Source organism: Acomys minous (assembly GCF_964271855.1).
Source record: "Acomys minous genome assembly, chromosome: 11".
In the NCBI taxonomy this organism is placed as follows: domain Eukaryota; kingdom Metazoa; phylum Chordata; class Mammalia; order Rodentia; family Muridae; genus Acomys; species Acomys minous.
Window position 1 is genome coordinate 106,153,353 of NC_140492.1, and position 21,829 is coordinate 106,175,181.

Genomic DNA, 21,829 nt, shown 5'->3' on the forward strand with positions numbered 1-21,829 from the left:
AAATGTCTCTCTTCAGGGTACGAAGATTGTTCCATCTAATTCAACTAACATTTCTAAAAGTGAGCGGCATCTGCAGTTACTCACCTGACAATAATTGCTGTCATTTCACTGAATCTTTACCTCACATTAACCCTGTTTTAAATAAAACATTAACCCTGCTTTAAATATTTACACAATTATCACATTACCTTACAAACAAACAAACAAACAAATAAACAGCACTACTGCGTAGACAAAGAAACTAAAATTTAGAGAGATGAATCTACTAAACAAAGGAGTAAGAATCCTGTCCAAGGTTCATGTTCAATGTCCTTAAATACTATAGCAACTTAGCTATCTAGCCAAGAGTTTCAGTTTAGACTTATGCAAATTCCAAGACTAATGATTTTATTCTTTTGACAGAATCATTTCATTCTTTGTATTTTAGAAGTATAAATATTTTATTAACTAAAATTATGAGTATCCTGAAATACAGTTAATAACCCTGAACTTCATTGAAGTGTGTCCTTTCAAAAAAATTTTTATTGTATGTTTTGTGTGTGTGTGTGTGTGTGTGTGTGTGTGTGTTCATTCCCTGTGGAGGTCAGAAGAGGGCATCAGACCCTTTGGAACAGGAGGTATGGGTGGCTATGGATGTCTGCACGGGTACTGGGAATCAAGCCTGGATCCTCTGCAGAGCAGCCAGTGCTCTAAGCTGATAAGCCATCGCCCTACGGCCCCCCTCCCAACTGTATTCTTATATACTCAGATCACAGAAAGGAAAGTACATCCAACAAGTACCACAGGTCCATCTAAATAAAGCCCAATTAAACAACATAGGACTGCAGTTTTTCAGAAGTGACAGGCACAGAAAATAATTTCAGTGTTGACTAAAACAGTAGATGAACCAACACAAGCTAAACAAAGGACTCAAGACTCATTATCCAGTCAGATGACATCTGTTTTGTCTGGAAACACTATGGTCTGCTCTGTTAGAGTTAAGTCTACATCAGTGTTTCTGGGGTAATGCGTGTGGCTGAGCACGCTTTCTACCTGGTGGGGTGTATTGCAGGATATGGCATTATGAACAGTGAGCAAATAAGTGAGCTGCGGATTCTTGCTGTTCCTAACTTCACACGCAGTTCCTGTTCCTTGTGTTTTGTTGTTACTGTTATCAATTTAGTGATTAAAAGCCATAGATTTTTGTGTGTGTGTGGTTTTTTTTTCTTAAAGGGAGAAGGTAGATTAATTAAAATAAAGCTGCTCATCTTTGGAGTGAAAACTTTGGGAGTCATTTATAAATACTGCTCTTCTCCCTAATCTCTAGGAAGCTAATGGTGCGGATGGTACTGGGAAAGCAGAGATGGTGACAATAGGGGAAAAGGCCAGACCAGTGCAAGGCAGAGGAGCCAGCCAAACATCACAATCTCTAACAGAGACAGTCAAAGTCTAAGGATCATTTTCCCTTGTTCTACATTCATTTAGAAAAGCTGCTGTTGGATGTGAAGTGCAGTGTCTACATACTAGCGCCATGTAACGCCTTCCACAGTAACAGCAGGCAAAGGGAAGCAATCACCTCTAGCATATCCAAGGGTTCAATGATTATAAAATAATTCACAATATTTATTTTTGTTCTCAGAGGCTATTATAATAGTATAAATTTCATGCATGATCCAATTATCTAATCATATTTATTTAGAGGCCATGAAATACCTAATTGCAGTCACAAATAGGAGATCACTGGCATAATTAGTTGTGCTAGCAAAACTACAGCCACAAAACTTCTTGGGTCAGACCACATGAAAACCGTGACTCTAATTATGACAGTGTTATTATCAGCATAATGAAGTTTTAATACATCGGTCACTCCATGTTTGAAAAGTTAAGTTTAACTGGCAAAACAGTCTTCTTTAAATTTGATATGCTAGCTTTTAATTTATGAAAACATTTCTGGAAAATTTTCAAGATCAGACCCGAGGGACATAGTGAACCAAGTTTTAAGACTGCCGGGGTTATGCCCAGCCAAACTCCCGCTAAATGGCACATGTTAAGGTATCACACAGCCCGGCCTCCAGAAAAGAATTTTAAAAAGTTTCTTTTTATTGTCAAGAAGGAAAATAGTTAAAAGGAGTTTACTGACATCCTGGACCATGTTCATTATCTAATAAACAAGCTGTCCCACTGTGTTTGATCTGTCAGTGCTGTGGACTTGCCCTCATTAGGAGCCTCACTCTGTAGGAGATCACAGAAACAGCTTCCACACCCTCAGCATCTCTCTCCTTTTCAAGGGAAGTGAGGAAAAGGAGACCAGAGAAGAATCAGAGAGAGGCACCATGACAGGCAGTGGTTTCTCACTCTGAGCTGGAATAAAGTCAATAGATGAGGTAGAGGAATGTGGCTATATGACTGAGCATCTTCATAAACAGTTCTATGGTTCACTCAAGGGTCATGAATCCAACTCCATATAAACCTATTTCTGAAAAGACTCGGTTGGCAAGTAACTTCTCCTAACAGTGACTTACTTCATTTTAACGTATGAAATGTACATGATCAATCCTCAAATTGTTTCTGTGGCACACTTTATATGATATAATGCTTCTGCAGCTGTCTTAGGCTGCCTTTTATTTCTCATTTATTTATTGTGTGTGCTGACTAGACAGCAAGGCTGTGAGCTCTCCAACTGCGGCACATATACACGACGGTAGTACAGAGTACCACAGAACACACGAGTAAGTAAGTAGGTCCTTGTTAATCTGCCTGTGTCTTCCTCTGGCAAAGCACTTACTCATATTTACACTGAAGTGTGTGAGCCTCTGAGCCGCTGGAAAAATCCTCTTCCTATTGCTAGAGATCGAGAACCAATTACGACAGAACTCTACCAGACGGACCAGTGCTGGTCATTGTGGAGTGTCAGTGGTCAAGTAGACACGTTAGCACTTAAGTTTGTGTGAGATAACAAAAAAGGGGATGGGGAGGGGGTTCTTGCAATAACAGTCTGTCTGCCTGGAATACCAATTTGTTCATAAAAACGATGTCGGAGCGCACCGACTTTTCTGTGGAGTGCAAAAAAGATCTTATGGTGGGTGCTGTGCTTCCTAGAGAGCAGACTGTGTCATTTTGCTCTAATTCATTCTATTACTGAATTAAACTTTGATGTATTGGTCTTGACAAGTGCTTCACGCTGATTGTATTGTGTGTGATAGTATAATCACTCCCCATGCATTTCCCACAGGCTGCATGATTAATGCAACAGATTACCTGCAGCATGGATGGCAACGGGGAACCAGTACCCTTCTGTACTCTAAACTGCTTGTCAGGACATGCATGTGTGTGCATGCACACATGAGCACCCATGAATTTCCTGGGCAGAAAAGCCTAAATAAGACAAAACATGAGGGAGCAGAAAACTGGTAACACAGTTAATGCTTTCTAAGTGTTTACTATCAAAACTATGTTCTTCACGGCTTCCAAGTGGGTAGATGACATTGTGCATCAATTATTCGTTCACTTACATTTTCACAAATATGTATTGAGCACCAACTCTATTCATAGAAAGAATAGCTAACAGCATGTATTACTTTCAATGTTCTAGTTACTTGAACAAAAGAGAAAAAGATGGTATAACTAAAAACGACAGGGATCGAAAAAAAAAAAAAGATAGCCAGAGGAACTATATAAGCACGCTGGTGACAGTGTCATGGAGGGATGTCTGTGCTCTCAGCACTATGGTCAAAGCATTTCTCCTAGCATGATTTTTCTCTCTGCTTCAAAACTGGGACCTGACTGGGATGTCCAGCCCTTTAAGCCATTTCAAGGCATCTGTTCAAATTCCTACCTTATGAATGCTTTTTACATTCTCCTCTACGTTTGCTGATGAGAACTTTGGAATTTACTAATATACTCCAGAACTAAAGGAGTCAACAAAAGGTAACTGTCATGGATCAAAATCAGATTTGCCTCTGAACTTCAAAGGTTACCTCTGCGAGAGGAAGCCCGGTGACTCACTCACATTTCAGATCCTACCTCTGCTCCAGGTTGCTTTATCACCAGGTCAAAGGAAAAGAAAGACACAGGCCCCAGTGGGCCTGTCAACTCACTCCAGTAAGCTAAGGAGACAAGGAGCAGTCTCCTACTCAGGCAGCACTTTTTAAATTTAAATTCTGGAATTCTAAAGAAAGTCATTAAAACGTTATGAAATCATCAGACAAGTCTGTAGTAGCCTCACAAAATGTTCACTTGCTGCAAATTATTTAGCATTCTTTCTGCTACCAAACTGTATGAGAAAGCTGTCTGTGTAAAATTCAAGTCATTCTTCACTTTATCTCAAGATGTGACTATTTTAGGAAATCACCATCGAAGATAGTGATTATCAAATATAAATTCTAATCTTAGGATTCTTTATTTCACAGAACTGTTCCTAGGAAGCCTGGCATCCAACAAGGCAAATCTCAGTGCTGTGCCTGAGTGGCACCTGCCTCCTCCCTTGCATCCTTCCTCTTGCATCCCTCCCCTCCCCCTTCTACCATAGGGCTTTGCTGGACAGTGCTGCAACCTCACAAGGAGGGCAAGCACAGCCCCTACCCTTGGATTCTCCATCCTTATAGACCTGCTCCTTCTGGCCCGCCTCCCACTGCTCCTACTATCTAATCCCTGGCATCCCTAATTCTCTGCAAAACCCCTGCAAATCCCAAATGGCTTAAGCCCAAATGGCTTAAGATGGGGCTTCTCAGGCCTCAATGATCTCTGGATGCTGCTACATCAAGAGGGGAAAAATGCTCCATAGCCTTTCTTTCTTCACTCACCCTCCTTCTATGTCAGTGGATCCCAATCTGTGGGTCACAACCCCTTTAACAAACCTCTATCTCCAAAAATACTCATGTTATGATTCACAAAAGGAGTAAAATTACAGCGGGGAAAATAATGCTATGGTTGGGGGGGTCACCACAACATTAGGAACTGCACTAATGGGCTGCAGCATGGGGAAGGCTGAGAACCACTGGTCTGTATGCTACACCACAATAATATTGTCTGGATCCACAACCCAGCAGAGGCATCCTGACTGCATTTCTCCTCCGTGGCTGTTCTATGGGGAAAAGAACAGTGCTAGTTCTCAGGGAGAAGAGAGTGAGCATAGGACTTCCCTAGGAAGCTGTTTTAAGAGGGAAAGGAGGACACCTAATGCCAACTCTGAGATTCCTCTGAGCCACTGACAGGGAGGATGTGCACTGGAAATGAACTGCTATGGATCAACAACATTCAACCAAGTGAGGAGAGTCCGTTTTTGGTATAAATAATGCTATACGTTATACATACATGGTTTCACTTCAACAAACCCTATCTTCGTTTCTAGCCAGATTGCTACAGTCTATATTTAGAATAGAGGTTTATAAAACCACAAAAGTGAAATTATTCTAAACCATCTAAATTTGTTATAAATGATTTAATTGTACATGCAGATCATTTAGATTACAGTATCTTTACGAAACTCCAATTTGTTCTGTAATGAAACTAAGTGACCTTTAATGACCTCATCTAATCCCTTGAGCCTATTACTTCCTATTAATACATATTTACAGTTTTTCTCTTTCCTACATGGGGTAGTAAATAGATAATTAAACCCTAGAAACTACAGTCAAAAGAAAGACAGTTCAGATAATTACAAGGGAAGTATTTAGCATAGGTTTGCTCACTGTAAAGAATGTTCTTTCCTTTCTAACTTCTGGTTTAAACTACAAATTACTCTGTGAGGCAGAGAAAAATCCCCCCTCCTCTGAACCCCACAGCAAGAGAACACACAGGCCTATGGTGGGAGAACAGAGTCATATAACTACAGAAGCCAGGCCCTGTAAGAGGACCCAGCAGCAACGGGATATTCTGAGAACAGTGCTGGACAGAAACACCCCATTCAGAGCCACAAGCACACAGGGCCTGGCATCCAGAGAGAGCTGTGAATTATGCCACAGGAAGAAATGAGACTTAGGTAGGCACACTCTGCCCCAGGCGGGACAGTCCATGAACCCTACAGACTGCATGAGATCAAGTAGTGTCACCAACTCCATGACTGCCATCAGGGACAGGACATGCGAGGACAAAGACGTTGAGCAAAAGGTCTTCAGCAACCTGTTACCAAAGGAGACGAGAATACGATCAAAACGTCCCTGGACCCCAATGCAAGCTTGTCCATCTGCATTTGTGATCAGCTTATTAGTAAGCTATCACTGCTGCTCTCCAAGACAGCATAAAGCTGTTCTTTTCCAATGTTGTTCCTAACAATATTTTAGGAAAAACTGATGTTGTCTAGGTAAATGCTACAGCCTTCTTACTCTTTGTCTTGTTTGCAAAATTAGCACTAAAAATTACACCTACATCAAAGAACTGCTTTAAGGGTTAAGTAATATAAAACATACAAGAAACTGCTGAGTTAAGTAACTGAAAAGTAAGTGTCGTCAATTGTGCTATCAATAGCCGCTGAAGCCGAGGTGCCCAGCTGTCTGTCTGTCTGTCTCCCTCCTCACTTAGGTTAAGCACCAACGAACAGGGCTGGACTGGAAACCCTACAGCTATTGTTTTCACAGTGACTACCTTTCCCACTGAGTCTACCCCTGCTTTGGTCCACACTGCTTCTTCCCTGCAAATCCTTTCCATCAGCACCTTACAAACCACACTCAGGTCAGTTTCTACCATCAACGGCTTCCTGGTTCATTATAACTGTTTTAATTTACATGTCTCCTGGTGCTTGCAAGTCAACTCCCTCCTTACTATTAGAACCATTGCTAGCGTTGGAGTCTAGACCTGGTGCATCCGCTCTTCTGGATATAGTGCTTTGTGGCAAACTGAACTACGACTTCTGGGAAGAAGGGGATGGAGGTGTCAGCAGCACATGCAGTGGTGAAGCTCTATTGTTCCTGTGCCCAGGGGAAGACAGACTGACAGATGACAAGTAAGCCCTGGCGAGCAGTTCATTAGACCAGAGCTCTGCCCTGACAGCTGTATGGAGGTTTCCCAGTCTGGGCTGACATCCTTCTGCTGCAAGGGCATTCTGGGATTGCTGTGTGCTCCATGGCCTAACGCTCTCTAGCTTTCGATGCAAAGCAGTGGGCTTCTCAATCGGTTTTTAACCATAACTGACTTCAATAGGTGTCAAGGCAAAATTGAATTTGCCATAGAAACTGAGGGTGACAGTTATTAAGGCTGCTGAGTTGAGAGATGTAAGGTGGTATTCCCCAGAACGGGCCGTTTAGATTTTTTATCTCTGGCTGTGAACAAAGAGCATCCTACATTAAGAGGATATATTCTGAATGTGTGACTTCAAGATAACAAGGAAGGTGTAGAACTGTTATTTGCATCTGGGATGCAATGAGAAATGAGAAAATATCCTTGGTCCAGGAAGCCAGTCATTTTTAGTCTATTTCCATACTTGTGGCTCCGGTTAGAGGGTTGAGGTCTCTGCTGGTGACTATGGATTTACCCTGATTCCACAGCATCCACTCAGTCTCACACCTGAGGCTGGAACATTGACAGTCTTGATTCTTTGAATGAAACTAGAATTACAAAGAAACATTTAACTTTGCCTATTTGTGCTCACAAAGAAGTGGGTCTCCAGAAGGCAAGATGCGAAGAGAATTACAAGAGCCACCACCTTGTTCTCAGGAAATACGTGAACAAACTCAGTGTGGGCTTGTTCCGCTCTCTCAACCCGTCTCCTTCCTGTGAGCAGGGCTCATGTACCAGACAGCAAAGCTCGTGATTTTCCTCCGAGAGAAAAGGGTCTCAAATGTGGGGCACAGTATTCTATCCTTGAAAATGAAAAATTTAAAGAAGTTTCCCTGTGACAAAACTGTAACTAAACTCCATTTAACTGTTTCCTCTAATGACATCCATTTTAATTAGGTGTTAATAGACTGGCAGCCACAACCTATAGCTTTATGATGCAAAGTAAAATTACAGTCTTATAAAACATTTAAGGAAAGAGACCCACCAAAGCCTATGAGAGGTTACACTACATCCCTTCATCCCTAAAGACCTGCATGGTAATTAAGCGCGGTGAACAGGGATCTCTTAGGGCTAACAGTAGGTGTGCATACCACAAGTTGGCACTGGGCTGTTCCTTTAATCCACACTTTATTTCTAGGATTTGTTTTCCAGAAAATGTGTGTCACTAATAAAGGCTGCAACTTTAGCAATAGGTGTTTGACTCATTACCGAATGCATGGCCTTGAAAAAACATGGCCGCTGCTCCATCATTGCCATGGGGCTTTCTTTTCTGTCTTAAGATTGTAATGCAGCTGTCCCTCCCTAGCTGTCTACAATACAAAATTACTCATCTTCAGAACACTGCCAAGTCTTTGGGGGAAATGAACAGCACACACACACACAGAGTAAAATTAATATTTGGAAAACTGATTCATGCATAAGATAAATGCATCTGCAAATGAGGTTCAGTAAGCAAGGTCTTAATAGTATACATCTGTATCTATTTTGTCTTACATTATGAAAATCAGGGAGTAAATCACAAAAATTAAACTCAGACCAAATGGGGATTGCAGGCACTTGGAGTAGAAAGGAAGTCCTGGGAATAAGCAGCCTCTCTGTGAGCTGGGGCATGGGAGAAAGAAATGGCCTACCAAAAACCACTCTGCATATCTGTATGAAAGGGAAAAGTTTTAAAAAATGAATGTGTTATTTTCAACTATTTTTGAAGCATCAACAGTGTGAAATTTTGTAAATCACATATAACCAGAAAGTTACAAATCTTGGGAAGGGGGCGATCTGGTCCTCTGAGGAAGATTCTGTCATCTTCTGGCTGACAACCTGATGCCTCCTAGTCCTCTGCCAAGAAGCAGAGTTACTTGGCTAGGGTACTTGCACACTCTTATCCCACAGAAGCTTTCGTGCCAGCAACCTTTTTTTTTTCTCTCTCTCTCTCTCTCCTGGTGCACTGGCCACTGCCAGACATGGGCCCATCGAATCCACTGGTGCTAAGGAGTTAAGCATCTGAAATTTAATTTAACAGTTTCGGCTTTATTAAGCTGTCACGGAGCGGCCCCACTTTGATAACAGTAGCTGCTCCAATTATGGCTTGGTTTAGGGTTGACAAGTATAATGATTCATTCGTGGCACATGAGAAGCAATAAAAGGTTGTTTTGCATTACAGCTTTAAAAATGTGGGCACTTTTTTCATTTAATTTGTCACTTAGCTTTTGCTAAGAGGACATTTAAATTGCAGTAAAAGGCAAATGGGGCTTTTAGTTTAAATGTAATCCCCATATTTAAATGATCTGTAATGGTGCAATGTTGGAGTGGGAACACTATTGTCTCACAGTGGGTCCTGATGGTGACATGTGACATTTGTATTCAGGTCCTGTATTATCCATGTGGCTAAAGGGCTTCCAATTTCATTTCACAGCCAGAAGCCTGCAGAAAACACCAATTAACTTGCAGATCCCATTTGCCGACAAAACTCAGCCTCTTCTCAATGTCTGGCATCTGGCAGTGCTCAGCATTTAATTCCAAAGCAGAGCCTTGAAGCAACGTGAGCCCTGGGTAGGGGCACAAAGTCAAATTCCCCCATTTTATTAAGAAGCAAAGCCTTTCCTTTGTAGTCTAGAAGGAACTTCAAGTTAATGTTTTGGTGAACAGATATTAAGATGTGATAGCTACTACGACTTCTGTAGGGGATTCCTCACAAAACTTAGATCCCATTAAAATGGCACATGACCGCTACTTGGCATCAGAGCACGCAGACCTATTTCACGAATATAGCAATGTCTTCAGGGTGGGGCAGTGGGGAGGAGGACGACGAGTGAGTGTGCACAGATGCATGAGTGTGTATGTGTACGTGTGCGTGTGTTTGTAGCTGTGTTCTCAATCCTTGTCTGAAAGCAAACATCTTGAGTAACGCCTGGGCCTTAATAAAGCAGTGCTGCCAGAGACTGACTAGAATCAGCTGCCACGGCTGCCACCCAGTGAGAATTCTGATTTCTGACTGAAGGTCTTGACACACATTTTTTTAAAGCAAACTTGGAAAGGTGAAATGTGACTACAGATTAAATGTGAACACTGTAAACTTCATCTGACATTATCATTTGTATCTTTTTCTTTTTTTGTAACCAAAATATTCAAATGGCACCTTTTTTTTTCTAGTCAACTACTTATACTTTCACATTTCTAAGCACCGCAGTTTAAAATTTTATATATTTAATAGGAATCCAGTATTTTCCCTACCTCCTACTACTGTTTCTTAATGCTAGTCCTTTTTAACCTTTATGAACCAACTAGTGAACTCATTGTATACTACAGAACACAGCTAAAAAGGCTTAGTTTGTGAAACCTAATCATTCAGTTTTCTGTAGAAAATCTTTACTTACACCATGCTTTACCCCTGTGCTCCTCAGCACCACAGTGTGCTTGCTCTAAGACCTCATTGCAACACACGGAAGATATTTACTGTGTCTATGGATCAATTTAAATTTGACTGGGGGAAAGCTACTATCAATACTTCAGAGGACCAAGTAAAATAGCAGATACAATACACTTTTTAAAAAACACTAGAGAAAAGCATTCACAGACACATCTCGACATTTGGCAAGTAGCAGACATACGTATATAAACCAAGCAGAGGTTCAACCAACAGTCAAGTTCCTCAAGAAGCATCCTTCTTAATAGCAAGAAAGAAACACTGATGTCAGTTTTTTAGTAGCTTGTCGTATAACCCTAATGGCTCCATTTCATGAGCGTACAGAAATCTCCCTGAGGTCAGTTTCCTCATCTCCAAATAGTCTTAAAAGTGCCTTCCATTATGGTCATGTAGGCCCTTCCCAGACAGCTGCTCTTCGTGAGCTACTCTAGGCCTGGGATCAACTGGTCAACAGGAATCTCCCCAAGACTACACATGCAGCAAGCAGTTTCCTTTCATGAAACTAATATGACATCTTTTTCCCTGTAGCAGTGAGCACTGCACAAGGAGGCTCATCCCCAGTATTTTCATACTTCATACAACAAAACGTCAACTCCCTGCTATATCTGTATCTTTAATCACCAGAGTTTAGACAATAAATCTTAGAGTTGCCATATCTTTTGCATTCTCAAGAACAATGCTTGACCTGGGTCTGTGTCACCTGAAAATAAAGCGAGTATCCAAATCACTTTTGAGAATTCCAATGAAGGGAAAAAAAGGCAGACTCAAAAATTGAGATGAAATAGTAATCAGTCCCACAATGGAAGCCACTTATTCTAAAAATATAGACCCTTTTACCAGGTACTTAAAGAGAGAATCCTATACGGGCTTCTTCAAAAGTCAGACAACTCCCCATGCCACCACAGCTGCTTTCTTCCAACACTAGTCTGAATCCCTGCCTTTCCTACTCAGCTGCCCAAAGCACACTGGCACAGGCTTGCGTGGAGCAGCTCTCTCCAGCATCACTAGGACCATGGTCTTCAATACCCAACTGTGGTCTTAGCTACACACAGCTCAACGTAGTGTGACAGGAAACTCATTTACCGAGCTCATCCCAGAGCTGCCTATATTTGTCAGTCATCGCAGTGCCTTGCTGCCTCCAAAGTGACAGGCGAGGGTCGGCCATGAACTGCTCGGTGATCAAGGTCAACATTCGGGCCCCATTGGAGTCTCTCATCTTCAACATCTCCCGCACCTAGTGGGGCAAACAAAACAAAACATGTTTAAAATGTATAAGCAAATAAATAACAGCAACACTAGAGATAACTTATTTTTATTTCTTGTGTGTGTTTGTGTGTGTGTATGAGAGAGAAGCCTTCATACAGCTCCTCTTAGGCATACAAAAGTATGAAAAACGACTGCATTCTAAACTGCAATGTAATTAAAAAAGCACCATCAATTATTATAATCTGTGCTTTAGAAGCCATATTTATTCAATAACAAAGTTTCCCCAATTTTTCAATTTCAAATGTTTTGGTGAGCTTTAAACATTTAATTAAGACAAACAATTATGTTTCACATGTAGGGTAAAAATGTACAGTGTGTGTGTGTGTGTGTGTGTGTGTGTGTGTGTGTGTGTGTGTGTAGTCTCATGATAAGAGGGTCTCGCTATGCAGCTCAATCTTACTCCTGATCCTCCTGCCTCAGCCCCTTGACTGCTGAGGTTACAGGCAGGCCATCCTCAGAGGACGCCTTTTATCTAAATTAAATCTAGTTTGTGGTCAGATTAGACTCAAAATAGATGACTAGCTAACTCATGTTTCAACAGAGCACACAAGTGCACACAAAGAAGTATCTGAATCTGACAAACAGATGAAAACTATTTCTTTAGCAACGTGTTGCTCCTTCATGGGGTCTTAATGGCACATCTCTGCTGGAATACAGGAACAGCATAAAGACAGACAGACAGACACACACACACACACACACACACACAATCACGAAGAGTTTGGCATGCTCCTGACTCTTCTATTGACTATGTTTACCACCAGAGTAGCAGACCCAAGGCACTCCAATGGAAATGGTTTAGGATTCTTGTAAATTGATCTCACAGTGTAAAAGTTTCTTGAGACATAACTCAGGTATCATACAAGTCATCAGTATTAACTCCAGAATTCAATGTTTCTTATTATATTCACAAAATTGTACAAGGAGTTTACTTTTTAAAATATATTTACAATTTAGGCATGTTCTTTCTCACTGAAATAATTTACAAGAGAGCAGTAGCATAGAGTCATTCACAAAGATCCACGGGTTCTGGAACCTCTTGAAACACTAAAACCTGTAGTTGCCCACTTTCTTTTTTTATTTTTAAAATTTTTATTTTTACTTTTTTCTTCAATTTCCAATATTCCTATATGAACACTCTATGTGAACACTTAAAATCATCTCTATATTAACTTGGGGTTTTTAGAATGCTCACTCATGCATGAGTACACACCATGCATGTGTGTTTTTCTGGGTCTGGGTTCCCTCACTTGGGATGATACAATTCACAGACCCAAAGGTGCCAAGTAGCAAAGGGAGGATCCTTGAATCTCACTCAGAGGGGCAAAAAAAAATAGACATCCGAAGTAGATGGAGGGAGGCACTGGAAGGAGGGGGTAGGGAGGGGTCCAGGGATGGGGTTCAGGAGTAGGGAGGGGGGGAAGGCTGGGGGTGAGAACGGCAATATTGGTGGGAGGGCATCTCTAGGACAGAGGTGGTGGTGGTGGTGGTGGGAGGGGGCGGGGAAGGCTTCCAGGAAGTGTATGGGAATGACCCTAGCTGAGACTTCAAGCATGAGGGATACAGAGCCTGAAGTAGTCACCTCCTGTATGTAGCCAAGCAGGACTTCCAGTGGAGGAAGGGGGGCACTAATCTGCCCACAAAACCTTTGATTCCAAATCTGTCTTGTCTACAAGTAGTGCAGGGATACAGATGGAGCAGAGGTGGAGGGAATGGCCAACCAATGCCTGAACCAAATTACGACCCACCTCATGGGAAAGGCCAAACCCTGTCACTATTAATGACACTCTGTTATGCTTACAGACAGGAGCCTAGCATAAGTGTCTTCTGAGAAGCTTCATCCAGCAGCTGATGGAAACAGATGCAGAGACCCACAGCCAAACAATGGGAAGAGCTGGGGAGTCTTGTGGAAGAGTAGGGAGACGGATTGAGGGAGCCAGAGGTATCAAAGTCACCACAAAACAACCTATCCTGGGTCCATGGGGGCTCACAGAAACTGAACCACCAACCAAAGAGCATGCATGGGCTGGACCTAGGCCCCCTACATTTGAGCAGGTATGTAGCTTGTTCTTCATGTGGGTTCCCCCAACAGTTGGAGCTCATGGGGGAGGGGTGTATCTCTGACTCTGCTGGCCTGCCTTTGGATCCCTCTCCCTTAGCTGGGCTGCCTTGTGGGAGAGGATGCACTTAGTCTTGCTGAGACTTGATGTACCATGGTGGGTTAGTACTCATAAAGGGGATGGGGGTATGAGGGTAGTACTGTGAGGAGAGGAGGGAGAAAGACTGTAATCACAAAAGGAAGGAAGGAAGGAAGGAAGGAAAGAAATAAACTAGCTCACTCTATATGAATGTTTCACAAAGTGCCCAAACAACAATAAAACCCAGTGTCTGACTTAGTAACTGAACTTGGACTTTCAAACTAACATTTTGAACTGTCCATTTCTCTGTGTGGTATTTCCCAAAATGAAAGAAAGAAAGAAAAAAAAAACCCTTGTCTCTACAGGAAACCATAAATGAACACATACAACCCCAAAGCGTACAATGCTCAGCACATATCTCACAAACAAGGACCCCAACTGAACACCAGTTGTCCCTGTGGTAAATTACTGGGACAGGGTCCTATAGGTGGGGGGGGGGGAGGGCGGGGTTCTTTGTTCAGGATTTGACATGAAAGGCAAGGCAAAAACCAAAATGGCTTGTTTGCAATGAGCAGCCCACATACTACGGGTCCTCTACCTCAGGCTTCGGCTAACAAAAGCACTGAACTCCCACAGCCCCTAGAGTATCTAAGAACCCACAAGCGTTTCTGCCCTGAACCCAAAGGCTGGCCTAAAAGCTATTCTCAATACGGTAGCACCAGAAAGTCAAACAGGCGGTGTCTTGGAGGAAAAGGAGTGGTTGACTGGACAGTGGGCTCCAGAGTTTGAGCTCACCACTGAATTTCCAAACAACGTGTAGACTGGAGCAGAGCAGAACCTCACTTCCTGAGTTCTAAAGCTAAGCCTCCAAGAAGTTAGGCAACTGCCCAATGAACAAAAGGAACAGCTGGATTCAGAGGCCACATTTGCCTTAAGACTAGAAACACTGTACTACATATTCCCACAATTAGGTGCCTGCATTACTTCATGTGCATATGTAACACATTTATAACACATAACTTCAACTGGGAACCGAACCTATGTTCTATGTAGTTACAGTTTCCATTTGGCTACAAGGTGCTCTGCCAACAAGAAAACATGTGAAATGCTTCCTCTGTGTCTGAAAACTCTAATGGACTTGATTTCTTTTACTGACGTATTTCTAAGTTAGTATTGAGCAACAGTAATGAAATAAATGCTGAACTATTAAGCATATAAACCCAAACTGTACAGCAATGAGCTCAAGTGCATCCACTGTCTACAGCTAACACATTTTCAAAGTATTAACTCTAAAGAATGAAGAATTTGAAGCACTTGTACACCAAGAAATAATCAAATCACAGGCGAAGTCTTTGTAGACTTAAATGCATTACATTATAAACAGACTTTTCTAAACTTTACAATCTACATACAGCCTATAAGATAAAGCTTTTTGACAGAACAAACTAGTTTCTGGCCATATTAAAAAACAAGATCCATGCTTAACTTTCTGAATTAAAAATAAATGAATATAAAACACAGACCCACAACTTTCAATTTTTATGAACACTAGAAGGTGTTTAACAAAAGGATCAATTAATAAAGTTAACTGTTCCTCCTAAAAATAATTTTAGTACATTATGTGCAAGAATGACTATACCCTGAAGAAAATATAATATTTTAGCACTGGGTTTGTGGGGGACACAGGGTATGTATGTGTCCATGTGTGGGTTATCAAGCATACGTGTGCTCATAGAGTGGGAGGCCAGATGCTGATACAGGGCTCCTCCTTTATCACTTTCCATCTTTTTGTTTTTGTTTGTTTGTTTGTTTTTAAGACCAAGTGTGTAACAGAACCTAGAGCTGAGCTGGTTAGCCTCCACTCCCTATGGCTCAGATTACAGGCATGCCACCACAGCCAGCTTTTCAGCAGGCTCTGGAGATCTGAACCCGTTCTCCGGCTTGTGCAAGGAGCATTTCCCTCATCAAGCCATCTCGCTAGCCCTAGTATTTTTAAAAAGGCATTTTATCCAGTATTTAGAAATGGTTTGACGGTGCCAAATGCTCTGCCATGCTTCTGATCACAGAGAACATGCGCTAAAGGTACCAGGTGTTTCTTCTCCGGCCGTGGGTTTTTACCAGCTGAAATAAACACAGCACCATTATTTAATACTACTATCAAAGCAATGGGAAGAGATGTTATCGTTAGTTTAATAGATGAGAAAACTGGCAAATAATTTCCAAAGTTTTTAATTCATATACTCAATGAGATTAGAACTTTGAAGTCTATGAAACTAATTCACACTTTCGAAACTAACATTTAGTATCACTGAAATTATTAAGTTATGTGTCAAAGAAATGCTATGCTTAAAGTTATGCTCCCCTGGGGAAAACTAACTAGAAAGAGAAACACTTGAAAGGATGTCAAGAAACATTAGAGCCATTTACTTTGTTTTTGCTACTGGAAGATTTTTTTTTTAACTGTAACAAATTATCATTTTATAGTAAGGATGAGAGGCGAAGATGCCCTCCCATGCTGCAGAAGGCCACTTGAACAAGTTAAAGCTTGTATAAGAACGTTAACGCTCTCACTGGTTCCCTTGCTTCCAGTCTCCATCCTATTCCACACAGGATGTGAGTTACCACATACACTCCTATACTTGGAGTAGGTCTTCAAAACTGCCAACCATACCTTTGCAAAGAGCAAGTTAAGCTGCTTCCCTGATCCATGGTACCCTCCCTGGGAAAGGAACAGTTTAACCTGTTCTTGCACCTGTTCTTCATCCAAGTGCCAGCAGTTTTCATCGTCAATACTAGCACCTGCTGTAGGGTCAGGAGCACCTAGAAAGAAAAAGGGACATGTGCTGCATTAAAGCGGTAACTGGAAATAATTCACAGGCTGGTTTTGCCTAGACATTTTAAAAGTTAATCTCAGTTCCAATTATACATACCAATTTATGACTGAAATGAACACAAATCACTTTTGATTTCTGAGATTGTCCTGATTCTATGCTTAATCAAATAAAGATTACTATAGAACTCAAGTATTTCCATTTTGTAGGAGCAGAGGTTTTTTTTTTTTTGTTTTTTGTTTTTTGTTTTTAATGAAAAGCTTATAAGTTTTCTAAAGAATTAAAGAGTCACAAAAATGTCTTACTGTAAATGCATGATTTAGGAAGATCTACATAGGACATACTAGAAAAACATGTCTCAAAGACACCCAGAAAATAGGAACAAGTCACTTCAGCTGAGTCCTTCACTCTTTCCTATGGCAAATCAAGAAGCTTCACCATCATCTGCCACTGTACAAACAACATGCTGATGCAAGTCTTAACTTGCAGAAAACAAAGATTAAAAAGGGAAATCAAGACACATGGGAGCAGGCAGTGCAGCTGTTGTATTAACCCAGGTTGTAGTATTACCTTGCCAAACTGCATAAATATTTTATTGCTGAAGCACACACAAAAGAGAACAGCCAGATAATAAACCCAGTGAGTGAAGGCTACATCACAAATTTAAACGGTACCCAGACAATTTGGGGAAAAATTTTAAGCTTCACTATTTGTTAAGAAAATAAAACAATGACATTTTAAGGTCGAAGAGCTTTACGAAATAAGAATTTAAATATAAGAACATTTCACTCCTGATGTCTCAGATCCTCATGAGCCTTTAGACAGTTTGTAGATAGGATTCTATGTCTCTTGTCATTTAATGATCGAATACAAATTAACTGGCCAAGGAGATAATCAATAATGTCTCCTTAGAAACTGAGTCTGCTTGACGCTAGGAGAGAGCCACAGTGGGACAAGAGCCACCCTAAAAAGTGGCATTTATTCTTTCAGTTTGTCAGCATAGCCACAGTGTCAACTCTGTCAACCTGCCTCTTGGCAAGACATGGCAATATAATGGTATTCAAGACACAAAGCATTCCTGTTCTTAACTAATTTAAGGCCCATTATTTTTAGCTGGTACCTACAATAATAAATGCAGTTTATACTATGCCTAATATGCTTATGCTTTTATGTACTAATATGATCACAGCTTTTTATTGAACTGAAAAGTCTGACTGGAAAGACACAGCCTGAACATAAATGCAATGGCCTGATATTTGCTATTCTGTTTTTTTAGTAACTTGTTATAATCCTTTACACTAATTCTATACCACAGTTGAATCGTTACCATACTATTTGGAAAGCATGATTTTGAGTAAGAGAAGAATCGGTGCAATAATAATAAATACAAATGCATGTGTACGCATTGTGCTGCATGGTGCCAGTTCCTTAAGGAAGTCAGGGTTTGGGAGACTTACCGGAACTCTGAGATAGCCATGATTGCTAGAACAAAATAAAACACCTTCAGGAAATGGCAACGAGCTGAGATCTGCTTTAAGCAGATTAGAAGCTAATTAGAAGTCACCTAAAGACAGGGCAAAGAGGGACGGTCACATGAGGACTAACACAAGAACTTGGGCAGAGGCCCTAGGCAGAAAGAAGCAAGACACAGAGGAGAAGTGAGAGTCCACTCCTCACCAGAGGAGGGGCTCGGGGCAGAGGGACATGAAACCAGCCTGGAGAGGCAGAAGACCTCGGAGGCTGAGGGGCTCTGTCTCTCTTCCCGTGGGGTGATGAGCGGGAACTCATGAGGACGTTACCTCAAGTAGAATAACGGAACACCCTCTGTGCCAATATCCATCAACTGTAACATCCTTACCATGAAATATTAATTATGCAGCCACAAAAATGAATGGGAATAGTCTCCACATCCTACAATGGAAACATGTCTAAAAATGTTGAATGAAAATGAGAAAAAAAATAAACACAAGTTCACACTGACAGTGCGGCCTTTAAAAAGACATTGTACATCATGTCTCCTAGCACCACCAAGGCAGGAAGACTCGGTAAAGACGTGAGCACGTGAGGGACACACATGATCTAGGCGAGGGAGGGGCACTGGTTTCTAGATTAAACCACTGTACAGAATATGGGACAATTCACTGCAGTGGGAAATCCTCAGATTTGGGAGTTCAATTTTAAATATAGTGAATCTGGAATACCTTGAAGACAAGAAAGGAAGCAGGCCAAGGATATAAATGGGGGGTCATGCTGTGGTGGGAGGCAGTGCGGGTGTAAGAAGACCCCAGGACAGAGCCCCAGCGAAGGCCCATGTGTAAATGCTGGAGGCAGAGCCGCGAGGGCAGTGGGAACAAGTGGCCTCTTACAAGAGTTGGAAAGACGTTCCCAGAGAGAGGGAAAAGCTGCTCCAATTAGGGACGGGGCAATTAGGCTGGTGTCCAAACTCAAAAGAGTGAGGATGTTATCTGTCGCTATTGCCTAAACAATCCAGAATCAAACACTTTGAGGACAATATCAAAAAGAGGAGGGAAAAGTCAACACCACCCTCCAAAATATCAAATAAGGTAAATATTTTCTCTCGAAGGACTCTTACTGAAAGATGTATATATTTTTTCCTATTTCACTCATATATATGTATATGTGTATACATATGTATATGTATATATTACTCATAAGGACTATTAATTGGCATATTTGTTCTCATGGCTCTCATCTTACAGTACACATAATGCTATTGTAATTACCAGGTCTACCATGGCACCTCAGAGGGATTCAGAGTCCCTAACTCGTCCAGCCATTCACTTTGGTTATTGGGACCTTCTCACACAACCCCTCTGTAGAAAAACAGCTACAGATTCTTTATGGAAATGAATAAAAAAGAACTCTGCAAACAGTTAAACTACAAGGCCTCAACATCTAAGTTCTCTCCAACATACTGCTAAAACCCCCCTTGAAATCTCACGTGCAGCTCAGACTGGCTACTTATCACTCATTTCTACTGCTCCTGATGATCTGGATGGAAACCCAACACCCACTCTCAGCACAGCTGTGCCTCTTTTCTGTATTTTCCTGTGAGGTATGCTCTGTTTAGACTCCCCCTCAGCACAGAGGTCCCAGTTAGACCTGGGCAGGCATGCTGAGAGGCCGACTGTGCTCTATCTGACTAAGGGCTCTCAGTCGCAGGGACCAGAACTCTATGGGAGATGCATAGTGTTGAGTTTGCCATAGACATCCAAGTATTTTAAATAGGTATAAACATGAGTTGGAGAAACAAAGTTATTTTCTATAGCCTGTAGGCAAAGTGACCTACATTGAGAAACCCTCTAAAAATTGCAGACCATAAACAATTCTTAGTTATTTCAAACAAAGAGCAACAAATGATATTAGAATCTAGCAGTCACTCTTGAATTAAATGATGATTCCCTCCCCTACTTATAAAAGCTAACAACTTTAAAATATATTACATTCCTGCTTTAAGGAATCACACACACACAGAGGGAGGGAGGAGAGGGACGGAGTGAGGGGAGGGGAGGGGAGACACACAGACAGACAGACAGACAGACAGACACACAGACACACACACACACACACACACACACACACACACACACACACACACTAGAATCCCAGTGACTTCAGCTCAAGGAAGAGCTGAGAAAGAATATGTGTATCCTCTGGCAAATTGCACTTAACTCCAAAATTCTATGTTACAGGAATAAAAACATTAACTAGGCAATAAAAAGAAGTCTGCTGACGCACTGTAGAAAAAACTGATTATTTAGTTATAAGAATGAAAGTAAAGATAACTAGTGGGTGTAAGGTTTTACTTGATATATTTAACATATTAAGGTATGCAACACATACATTATAGGCTAAAAGATTAAGTATCTTATTAATTACTACGACAATGGTATTTATCCCCAAAGTACAAATGCATACACTTTATGCATTCCAAGTTTGAATGCTGGGATGGGTTACAACTGTGTGGTAAACTGTCTGCCCACCTCATATAAAACCACAAGTTCGATCTTCAGCACTGTTTACTAGCTAGCTAGTTCAATAACAGTATTTAAAATAAACTTTTAGTCTGGGGTTTAACTATTAAACCCCAATGTCTTAATCAAACACTTTAGAGTACTTGATTTGGCATCATATAAAAATCTAAGAGCTGTGGAATCTACTACTTATTAATGGTCATCTGTAATCACAGACAAAGCATTTAAGTTTGAAAAGAAAATAAAAGTTCATATATTTACATATTTACTATTAAATAACCTGAGTTAAGCAGGAACCAGAATCACTATATCCATACATTAAATGCTTTAAAAGCGATCATGGTTTTTGTTCTTACTTACAGGTGCTATAATATTTGCAATGTATAGTCAATCATTGTGAGTATTTTATTACTGAAGTTCAACTCTTTAGCTTCAAGCCCTTGGAGAAAGGAAAACTATCTATTGTGGGATGGGCAGTGAGAGACTTAATTGTCAATCGTTCCAAGACAGATAAGTGTTTGAGTCTGATTCACCTTCCACCTTGGTAACGTGACACCAGAGGAGGAAGCAAAGGAGAATTCATGGGCACGAAGAATCACTGTCTAGTCTAAGCCTACTGATTCATCAGAACAGCAAAACTCCTCAGCACAATAGTTCCCTAAATTAAAACCTATCAAAATTGCTAGGACACACTGGATGCCTTTGCACCAAGTCACACCTACTGAATTGCACTTTTCTCTTTGAACTAGTGGAGAAGAACAAGGATTCTGTAGTTGAGAGGGAGACTATGAAATGTCTTGGCATACTGTGGACCTTAACAACACAGAAGAGCACTCAGGGGTACCACATAAGCACCTCTCCCCGTTGTGAAGGAAGCACATTTTAAGACGCTCATCGAAAGGAGCGTCTCATGCTGCGGATGCCGTCTTCTCGGGGTTAGATGACACCACCTCACCCTGTGCGCTGGAAACTGAGCCATGAAGAAATAGTCAGCATGGGCTTCCGTTGTGTCCAGCCCACAGGTTTAGCGTTCGAATGTAGGATGAGAATGAGAAGGTAATTCTTTCTTTTCCGGCTCTACTGTTACCAACTGCTCCGAGGAAACTAGCGTTTCAGGCATCCATCTTTCTACATTTATTTAGTGCGTATGTCACGTGCCAGTCAGTTCTCTCTGCATCACATGAGTTCTGATGCTCAAATTCA

General features: G+C 41.3%; 1 protein-coding gene across 1 annotated transcript in view; it reads right to left on the reverse strand.

Annotated features, from left to right (window-relative positions):
• Positions 1–21,829, reverse strand: part of ZSWIM6 (zinc finger SWIM-type containing 6) — a 167,771-nt gene that overhangs the window by 33,059 nt on the left and 112,883 nt on the right. The window contains exons 3-4 of the mRNA XM_084802585.1: positions 16,472–16,620; positions 11,480–11,630 (exon numbers count right to left, since the gene is read on the reverse strand). Of these exons, the coding sequence (XP_084658711.1) occupies positions 11,480–11,630; positions 16,472–16,620 (300 nt within the window). The remainder of the gene's footprint in view (positions 1–11,479; positions 11,631–16,471; positions 16,621–21,829) is intronic.